Source organism: Schistocerca nitens, chromosome 3 (genome assembly GCF_023898315.1).
Source record: "Schistocerca nitens isolate TAMUIC-IGC-003100 chromosome 3, iqSchNite1.1, whole genome shotgun sequence".
NCBI lineage: Eukaryota > Metazoa > Arthropoda > Insecta > Orthoptera > Acrididae > Schistocerca > Schistocerca nitens.
Window position 1 is genome coordinate 851,623,544 of NC_064616.1, and position 11,174 is coordinate 851,634,717.

An 11,174-nucleotide genomic window follows, 5' to 3' on the forward strand; every position below is an offset into this window, starting at 1 on the left:
CATAATTTTGCACTTTGATCAAGCCTAGGGACACACCACAGAGTACTGAATAAACAATAGCTCTGAAATGTGTTTTGTGACAGAAAATGGCACTTTGAACATTTGACATTTCCACTCTTCACATGTTCTGTTTGATTTACGTAACTTGAAAGAATCATTACAAGAGCTACATATCTTCACCACACTACACTAACGGAAAATCAGCACTAAGGACAGATTGTGTAAACTGTGACCAGAGGTAAGTTTTGATGTTAGTTCAGAAACTACACTCTGTTCAGGACTCAGCCTTGTTGTACACCACTAAACATGGATGCACCAAAGGAGTTTCAGTGTCAATCTAAGTTAACATGAAAGTTGCTTGGCAACACTGCTAAAATCGGATATTGACCCAATTATCACACTTTGACTGCAGATATTAATCTTATTTCATGGATACACAGCATTTATTATAGAAGGAGTTGTTGTGTAAAGGAGGAGGACAGTAAATAGAAAAGGAGTGATCTCCAAACTTCTCCCCCTTACAAAACAGACTGATTCCTGGAATGCATACTGGGCCAATATAAAAACACTATACCATGAAGAAAAAAAAGAAATAAAAAGTAAAAGTTGCTATGGCCAACAAGGAAAAGGTGTCACCATTTTATATAAACGCATTCTTAATTATTCCCACTCTCACCGCATTGCAACCCCTGTTAGTTTCATTTTCTTTTGGTACTGGAATTTCTTCATACACAGAATTTCACCCCAAAGTTATATGTAGTGCTTTGTACACACTGTAATATGCTCTGGTTAAGCTTAGAGTCTGAGATTGCTTATACTACATTTAATGAAAACTACCCAAGATTCCTAAATTTCTCTGCTCTTTCACCACCAGGAGATTTGGTGGAGATGAGCACACTCCTCAGCACCTTATTTGATAAAAATCACACTGGGTTTTCCTCATATCGCTTCCTTCCAAAGGCGCTTTGCCGCATTCTTTCTTCAGTGAAGCAATGTAGGCTGATACCTTGCGGTCAGCTCTGCGAGCTGTTGCTACATCTGCTCTAAAATCGCCAACTGAATGTTTCCTGTAGCATAAAACCTTAATGTTAAAAGTAGTACGTACATTGCAGTCTGTGATTGGTTTCAACACACAGTTTCTCAGCCTTAGAACTAACTGCTGCACAGTATTTTCATCCAAGAAAAACATCATTATTATGAAAATGGGATTGTCTTTTACTGTCCTCAGTAAACACATCCAGATATCTGTAAACTGAATAACAATAACTAACTCTCTGTCGTGTGTGTGTGTGTGTGTGTGTGTGTGTGTGTGTGTGTGTGTGTGTGTGTGTGTGTGTGTGTGTTTTTGTTGTTGCTGCTGAAGGGTGGGGGGGTGGGGATAGAACTTTCTTTTACTTATGATTCCCTGGAGACAGTCTCCTGGGAACCTCAAAAGAAAAATAAGCTGATTGGATTAAAGTAACAGTTTCCAACTTCCAACATCTTAGCAACTGAAACAGAGGCAAATTCTAGATCAATTTAAAAAAAACTGACACAAAAGTAAGTAACTCACCCGTTCAGCAGCTTCTGGGTTATTTGGATTCTTATCAGGATGGTATTTTAAGGCAAGTTTCCTATATGTCTTTTTGACATCTTCTGCTGTAGCTGTCTTCGGGAGACCCAAAATTACATAAAGTGTATCACCAGATGTCCTATAAAAGTCCAAAATGAGAACAAACAAACGAGGTCCATTGCAGCTCTCATTACATTGCCTACTTGGCATATTTATTAACACAGTAAAGAGAGACTTCAAAATTTTATGTACTGTAATATTTGAACTTAGCTACTACACACAAATTTTGAGAAAAAAATAATATCACAACTTAAAAGTCCATTATGCAACTATATTAAATAAGCACGCACTGTCTTGCAATGGAAGATAAAGGCAATTTACTCACTTTTTCCATTTGCATCTGAGAAAGAATATTGCATTTAAGGTGACAAATATGAGATGATCTCTCAGAATTTACAAGAGTAAACAAACTTTAATGAGGTCAAAATCTCAAAAGTTTGTGCACAGGCTTCTCAAAGTGGTTTTGCTGCTTTCTAACGTAATAAGCATTAGTCTGATCAACTGAAGAACCTAACTGAGCACCTCTTTTTACACAATGAGATGGGAAGATAAACAAATGCACGGAAAAGATGAACACACTACCTTTCAACATATGTAGTTTGCTTTCACCTGAAAAATTACACCTACATACCTCCAAATATTTCACACAGTCCTGGACTGGAGTTTGCATTTAGTGCAAAGTACAGTGTTAACAAAAGTGTAGATTGAATGTATGATTAGATACAGATTACATACACAAACAAAAATGATGTGGGCTGAGTAGAAAAACTGAAATGTACATCAGCAAAACGAGTGTATATGCAACTGCAAATCCATCTGTCTTGTATTTTTATGAAGAAACCATTATAACAGAACTGTCTGTCCACGTAACTCAATTACTGAATTAAAAGATTTTACACTGCAATTTCTTGATGCACCATTTCCTGTTCAGTTATTTTACCCTCAATCTTCCCTCTGAGTTCACTGAACAATCAAACCATTTCCCTAGCACTTTACTCAATGCCTTTCAAGTATCTGGCCAACTTAATATCAGTTACCCACTTTGAATACATTTACAGAAAGCCCTATATGTCTCGCAAAATCTCTCAACACTGAACAATGACCTACCAGCAACAGTTTTGTGAGCTACGTGACAATTATTTTCCATTTTTACCAATAACAACTTAATTCTTCACCACTAGATGATGATAATGTGTGTGTATAAATGTACAGCACCAATAGTTTTGTAATGGGGTTGTCAACACAACTTTTAAACAGACTGCATGTTTATTTACAGATGCCGAGAAAAATCTTTAAGATCAGCCTTTAGACTACATCACACTATACCAAACATAGGAAACCTAAAAGAAGTGCCTGCATTAATGGCCAACTTAAGTAGTTACCATATAAGAATGGGTAGTATGAAAAACAACGTAAGGAGCTCTGTTGCTTTTATATGTAACTCTCAATTACATTGTGATGAAGGAGAAAAATATTAGGATTTGCAGGAAAGTTGTCCAATAATAGCCTTCTTCAGCCCACCTAGTCCAATATGCGGAAGGCTGTGAGATATAGCACAGTTAGCAGACAGATATGATTCGAGATAATTTTATTTACTTTAGAATTCAAAGTTATTTCATGGTTGTGATGATAGTAGTCGTAGTACTAGTAAAATCGGAGGATTTACCACTTCTCACGACACTTAGTGTGAGAGAAAAATTTGTTTGCAAAACTTTACAACAAATTTATCACAACTTAGTTCACGTATCTCTTACTTTAGGGGTCAGTATTGTATAGCAGGTATTTTGAATTAATCTTAATCAGTTCAAAATAACGAGGAAAGAGAGTGGAGTGACTAATTTGAGTTTGACAATCATATTTTGCTTGGCAGTAAACAGAATAATACTTATGAAGAAATGAACACCCATCAAGTCAGTCTCGTCTTCCCAAACACAAACAAAATTTAGTTGAACAAAGTATTGGGCTTGAGACCAATCAAAATTATCAAATGTCCAGAATGAAACTATAATTCAGAAGTACATTACATAATGAAGTAACCTTACCTCACAGACAAACACTGCTTAATGAAGAATTAATTTCAATCTTCACATTCTCTGGGCCTGACGTAGCAGACAGTGTTATCTTATTTTTTTACAACACAATCAAAAAAGCATTTGATAATGATATAATGGATTTATATCAGCCAATTATCACCATCAGACTAAATGGTTATACTGCAAGTGCTAACAAAGTTCCCTTTGTTTTGTCAACACAATTAAAACAAGGTATGAGGACAATGCGAAGGTAACAAGTGCTTTTAGTCAGTCTACTAACACAGAATGGTCAAAACCAGTTATAGCACTGTGAAATGCTTTTGCGATTGTGTCATAAAAGATAAAAGACCATAATCAGTCACTTAATCTCCATGACCAGTCACTTAAAAAAAAATGAACTGTCTGTGAAAGTAAAATCACTTACGCAATGACATGTAGTACATACCTCTTACAGAGGTTCACTCTATTACATTCTCAATTGAAGTGAAATTAAGACACACTTCTGTTGGTGCCAGTCCAACAAGTTATGCAGATGAACCAACAGAGTTTAAAAAAATCAAAAGTGTGACTATGGCACATTAAAATTATTAATTGGCCTGCAAGCCATACTTGGAGGTGCAATAGGAACAGCTTTCTTACTAAGCACATCTATCAATGCTTCAGAATTATAATCACATGGAAGATTGCTCCGACTATACAGCAGTAGTTGTGCAAGTCATGCTGAAAACATTTTTGTTGCTAAGGTACAATCTGCTCTACCTGTAGCAGAGAATAAACAACTGCATATACATCTAAACATCCAAATTTCGAAAAAGAGACTACCATATGTAATTGTATGATGAGCTATCATCTCATCATTCTCATTTACAATGTGACTAGCAAAGCAATGGCAAGCATTTTCCTTTTCATTGCTGTTATCACACACTAACATAACAGTATCATTTACAGTAGAAAATAGTGTAACGAAAGTAAAGTGATGTAAACATTGGTTTCATGGTTGGTTAGCCCTTCACATCTGTGTACTTAATGTATTACGGGAGGTAGTACACCTTTGATTATGGAAAAAATATTAAACTCATACAGCCACATTCCCCACCACATATAAAAAGCAGCACGAGAGGTGAAAGCAACAAGTGACAGAAAATATATATTATATCTTCGAGTGTGGAGTTAGGCTCAAACCCCCAACTCTTGATTTATTCTAAGATCAACACAACCCCAAAGATAACATTGTTTACACCAAGACTGCTCTTCCCATGTTTCTTGTACCACCTTTACGCACAATACTGGAAATGGCCACGGCAGCATACTGCTTCAGATAGATAAACTATTTAAAACAATATTGTAACTTGGCACTCTCTACAGGCTCTGTCAGTTCTGGATATTTAACACACCGGCTGCCACCAGCCGCAGCAAAGCCTCACGCCTTAAGTTGTTGCCTGGCAATGAAACATCCATCACTACGTGTGCAGCAGTCAACGTGTTAACAGCTTTGTGCACGATTTTGGGCATCTGCCATACTCCACTAAGCAATAATTGATAACTGGGTATGATACCAGATCACATCTTTACCTTTCAAAAATTAAATACACAATAAACCATTACATTCTCAATCATTTGCATAAAAAGAACTTAAATGTGTGACAGGTCTCGAAAACAAAGTGGAAACAATCATTCATCCCATCATCCTGGGTGTTTTTCATTGGACTTAGAGCTTCAATAGGTGAGCATTAATCACTGCCAGACACGTATCTGACATGCTCCTTGTAGGCCTATGAAGGTTACCCTGTGGTATCCACTTCCATTCTTCTGGCTAGTAGTGACCCCAGAGTTGAGTGCCCCATAAATCCAAACATCATCACCTGTTCTTTAATGAGATCCCATTAGAGTTCTTTGAGAGAGTGTGGTGGAACAGGGCGACCACGAAAAATCCGTCAAACAAGTCCCACATATGGACAATGTTGTTTAGGTCAGAACTCACTGCCAACCACCCCATTACTTCAATGTCCTGGCTTCACTTGACATCGCTGCTGATGCCTGCCACATAAGCCCTGACATTAGAAGAAATTCAGGGCCACCACTGTAAGCAGCAGCCTCCATATGGCCCAACAGAATCTGTTCAGTGTACTGCCTGGCAGTAAGATGACCATGGACAATGACACGATCCATAAGGTTATGAACAACGAAGTCTCCCCCACATCACAAAACCTTGGAAAACTGTTGATTTCCTCTACAACATTTGGCAGGTACTGCTCACCATAGGTGCTGCACATGAAACGGCCCCTACCTTGCCTCAGAGGATACCAACACTTGTCTACGAACAACACATTTTGCCAGTGAAGAAGCTGATAGTTGACATGGGAACAGCAGAACTGAAGGTGAGCTGCAAGATGTCGAATCAAGTGGGGTACTCTGAATAGGACGCCTGTACCTCAAAGTCCTTTCCCATAACTTGTTCATTACAATCCGATAGAACACAGCAGCTCCAGTGGCCCTTATGAGATCATCTTTCAGTGCTCTGGCAGTATCCATACAATGCTGCAATGCAGGGATGGCCCAATATCAGTCTCATCGGAAATTGTAATGCATCGATGACCTTTTTCAACCCGCCTTGTGTACTGACCCCTCTGTAGCATGTCCACAACCGACGGGCGACACACAGAGAGGCATTGTCATCTGAAGCAACACATCCTTTCTTCATCAAACAGATCATCCTGCCAACTTACACTGCACTACGATGTTGCATTGCATGTGCTTGGTTGAAGACAACATCCACTAATGACAAATGACATCTGTGTACCTCAATGGAAAACATTTGGGGCACTGTAGTCGCTCCCTTCTGAGGGGCCACCTGACTAATGCATAACACATCCAACAGATGGCGAGTTATTTTAATCATTGGCTACACTGAAAGCAAAGATCTCAATCCATGTAATAAGACCACATGTACAGCCTGTCTCAAAATATATTTAACAAATCAGATGATACCCATGTTCCCCTAATTCTTTTTAACAGTGTAGTAAGCTTGCTGGTAGTTAAGTAATTGTTGGCATAACTGATACTATTCTGAAGGTTTCCATCTGACACTGCCTGTTTATCACAAGAATTACAGGTGTGTTTTAATGCATGTTTCTGGTGACATATGATGGCACCTGTTATATGCTTTGTCTAGGCAATTGCTTCCTTGACAGAAGTTCCCATTTCTGACTTAAAATGCACCACATCAATGTTACTGTGTTTTAAAGCCAGCAGACAACTCATCTGTTACAAATTGTTAGAGGTTCAACAAGTGGGGCCTACTACGGCAATTCTGTTCCCCCCCCCCCCCCCCCAACAAGAAGAGATGAAGCAGGGGCTTGCATTCCACAGACACCTATCAAAATCATCACTACAGATAGATTTCACGGTAAAAGCAGTAGTGTTAAATTGGCAGATAGTCTGTGTGACAGTGGTGAGGAACAGGATTTCCAGAGGAACATTTCTTCATTTCCAAACATGCTTTATTAATCTCTTTATGTTATTATTGCTGAATCCAAAAGAGCTCTTTTACAAATATTTTGAAATTCCTGTAAATTCTACAACTGGCTTTTTGTCATTTGTGCTTGGCCTTTGCATTCCAGTTGACTCTACCAACACCACGAAACTGGAATTTGAAGGGTATTTTCAATTCCATCCCCTCCTCCAGGAGCAACTACGTGTGTGACATGATGTCTCGAGATTTTTCCTTCTTGTTTGTCAAATTCAAAATGCAACTGGAACATGCATTCAATCAACTAACCAATCTTCAAGCTTAATGAGTACTACTACATTTTGGTTTCCATGAGTGACAAAATTTCTAACACAACCAGGCTTCACAAAAATAAAGCACTCTCGTTCTTAGTATTGGAACAGTGCAAGGCAAAGCATCTCCCTCTTTTCATTCAACAAGACATCTGTGGCCATATTCAATTATTCAAAAAGAAAACACACAAAATTTTACCTATCATATTGATGAAAGCACTATATGCTTTTTGTTGAGACTGATAAAATTTTTCGTTCGTAATGTTTGTAATAAAAAATTACAACTTGAATTAATAATTCGTAAATTTTACAGTAAAACAACTCTTTATTAAAACAAGCGTCACATTGAAACGAGTGTAAAACGAACTTTTGTCAGTTTAAAACAAGGAGAAGAGTAGCGCGTTATCATGCATCATGCTCTTAGCACAATTTAAAGCACGTTTTACAAGTCTCTTAAACACTATACTTTTTCTGATACGCGCTGAAAGATGCAGCCGCAACACGACCTAGAACTTAATTTTATTGTGAGCGTCATACATCGGCATAACACTATAGGCAACTGTCAACCATTATGACATTTATTAGGTAAAATAAAAAGAAAGTCAATCAGACCATAACAAAAATTACGACTTACGATAATTTTCTTCTGTCCATCGTGCCGTTCACTTCTCTCCACGTAAATGTCTTTCAATAAATCGGCCACTCAGTAGAATTGATTACGCTCGCCGTTCATAGAGCTACAGTTCAACAGAATGCTGCATTTCAGTTCTCATTACTGCTTAAATCAAGAAGAGTATATTACATATTACTCACATATTCTCATTACCATTTGATCAGTACCTTCAGTGAGGACAAAACGCCTTACTACATATAATATAACACACTGCCGTCGACCTTCCTGCTTCGCCAAACACCCAGCCCCGAACTCCTATTGACCAGTACCTTGATAATATATACGTACGCATCAAAGACATTACTACAACAGATAATTTCCGCCATGTTATTTCTCTAAGATATTGTCTTACAATATGATCAGAAGTCAGAACATGATTCCTCCATGCAATACCGTTGTTCTTCAGCTGTAGACACCAATCTTAATCAAAAGTTTTTACCATTTATTGTTGCTTTGTTAATGACTTGTAAAGAACAGTTGTATAAATGTTACGGATTACTTTCCCTTAAACAAGTCTTTCCAATACCTATTCAGACACTCAGATTATATAGGTTTCGTCAACGAGTAGTTGTATTGATGAATTATTTACTAATAACATACAGCACTAATATACATTATGAAAGTATTCAGAAACATGTACGAGAAGAACACTGAATATATCCATACAAGAAATTTTGTAATATTACTTACAACAAACTAAATGATTGTATGAGGTACGTATTACAAATACGTAAAGTCGTCCAAAGAATCCAGTAGGTTCACACTAATTTTCGAAGGTCCGGCGTTAGCCATACACTCTTGCGTACATAGTGGCATAACTGCTTGTCTTATAACATTTGATAAAACCAAATTAACATTATTATATATTACCGCCTCAAGATATCATAACATTTTACAATTCACACATACGCTTCTAGACATTCTAAGACAGTATTTTACTACTTTCACACAGAAATCAAGGTGAAAATAATGTGTGACGCAGTTAACACGATGGCAGCGTATTACAGGCTGTAACATGAACAACTAAGGACGACTCCAAAAGAACTGTAAGAAATGATACTCAAAAGGTATACCTTACCTGTCACAACCTCATATGTGAATTTTTATTTGTGACTTTTGCAAATAGCGGTACACAGTTTACTGTCTAAAAATTGTGAAGCACAGAGAAGGCATTGTCGGGTGTCAACGTAACTTCGCACACACTATCAATGTGTAAGTAAATTATTAGAGTTTCAATTCTCTGTGACCAGTAGAAAGCAGCCACAGTATATTAGTGGTGTTCCCGTTTATCAGGCGTGGTGAGGAACATAAGGAGCTTGAACATCTATATCTACAGGGTGATCCACGAAGATATGTAAATATTTTAATATGTTATTCTACAAGTAAAACTACAGAAAAAAGTTCTTATAAACATAGGTCCGCAAATGTTTAGTTACGGAGTTACGGCTAATAAAAGATTTTTCCTGTAATTTAGCAACTTCACTAATATGAAGCCATCGCATAACTGTACAAGGCTACAGTAAAGCACGATTTCCATTTATTTTGTTGTTATCGATCTGGTGAATCGAATAAAACATGTCCCAGACCTGTATCTGCAGTAGTTTTCCAGAACATCGCTGCTGGAAATTACGTTGCACTGTTACATTTGGGTGGGCTAACTCGTTTCAAGTTTAGGAAACGACTGAAACAACTCACTAACGGTTACCAACAATGACATAAACGTTTCTACATTCTTAATGGAAAGTAAACAAATTTACTTCAATAATAATCGTTTCTTCTCAGGATGTTCTGGAAAACTACTGCACATACACGTTTGGGACATGTTTTATTAGAATCACCAGACCATTAACAACAGAATATAAGGAATTCGTGCTTTACTTTAACGTCGTACAGTTTTGGGATGGCTTTGTACTAGCGAAGTTGCTAAATTTCAGGCAAAATCTTTTATTAGCCCTAACATCGGAAGTAAACATTTGAGGATCTATGTTTCTTGTTGTGGTCTTCAGTCCTGAGACTGGTTTGATGCAGCTCTCCATGCTACTCTATCCTGTGCAAGCTTCTTCATCTCCGAGTACCTACTGCAACCTACATCCTTCTGAATCTGCTTAGTGTATTGATCTCTTGGTCTCCCTCTACGATTTTTACCCTCCACGCTGCCCTCCAATGCTAAATTTGTGATCCCTTGATGCCTCAAAACATGTCCTACCAACCGATCCCTTCTTCTAGTCAAGTTGTGCCACAAACTTCTCTTCTCCCCAATCCTATTCAATACCTCCTCATTAGTTACGTGATCTACCCACCTTATATTCAGCATTCTTCAGTAGCACCACATTTCGAAAGCTTCTATTCTCTTCTTGTCCAAACTGGTTATCGTCCATGTTTCACTTCCATACATGGCTACACTCCATACAAATACTTTCAGAAACGACCTCCTGACACTTAAATCTATACTCGATGTTAACAAATTTCTCTTCTTCAGAAACGATTTCTTTACCATTGCCAGTCAACATTTTATATCCTCTCTACTTCGACCATCATCAGTTATTTTACTCCCTAAATAGCAAAACTCCTTTACTACTTTAAGTGTCTCATTTCCTAATCTAATCCCCTCAGCATCACCCGATTTAATTAGACTACATTCCATTATCCTTGTTTTGCTTTTGTTGATGTTCATCTTATATCCTCCTTTCAAGACACTGTCCATTCCGTTCAACTGCTCTTCCAAGTCCTTTGCTGTCTCTGACAGAATTACAATGTCATCGGCGAACCTCAAAGTTTTTACTTCTTCTCCATGAATTTTAATACCTACTCTGAATCTTTCTTTTGTTTCCTTTACTGCTTGCTCAATATACAGATTGAATAACATCAGGGAGAGGCTACAACCCTGTCTCACTCCTTTCCCAACCACTGCTTCCCTTTCATGCCCCTCGACTCTTATAACTGCCATCTGGTTTCTGTACAAATTGTAAATAGCCTTTCGCTCCCTGTATTTTACCCCTGCCACCTTCAGAATTTGAAAGAGAGTATTCCAGTTAACGTTGTCAAAAGCTTTCTCTAAGTCTACAAATGCTAGAAA

At 37.7% G+C, this 11,174-nt stretch overlaps 1 protein-coding gene across 11 annotated transcripts in view; it reads right to left on the reverse strand.

Moving 5' to 3' along the window:
* Positions 1-8,403, reverse strand: part of LOC126248879 (dnaJ homolog subfamily C member 5) — a 91,259-nt gene extending 82,856 nt beyond the window's left edge. For 7 of the 11 annotated variants that reach the window (XR_007545552.1, XR_007545551.1, XM_049950336.1 and 4 more), the window contains exons 1-3: positions 8,252-8,398; positions 8,060-8,162; positions 1,553-1,691 (exon numbers count right to left, since the gene is read on the reverse strand). Coding sequence is in view for 9 of the 11 variants with exons in the window: in XM_049950336.1 (XP_049806293.1) it covers positions 1,553-1,691; positions 8,060-8,079 (159 nt within the window). In the remaining 2 variants the exon portion in view is untranslated. Of the gene's footprint in view, positions 1-1,552; positions 1,692-8,059; positions 8,201-8,251 lie in introns of all 11 variants that reach the window. The other 4 variants (XM_049950328.1, XM_049950329.1, XM_049950330.1 and 1 more) reach the window with 4 other exon arrangements.
* Between the last annotated feature and the right edge of the window lie 2,771 nt (positions 8,404-11,174).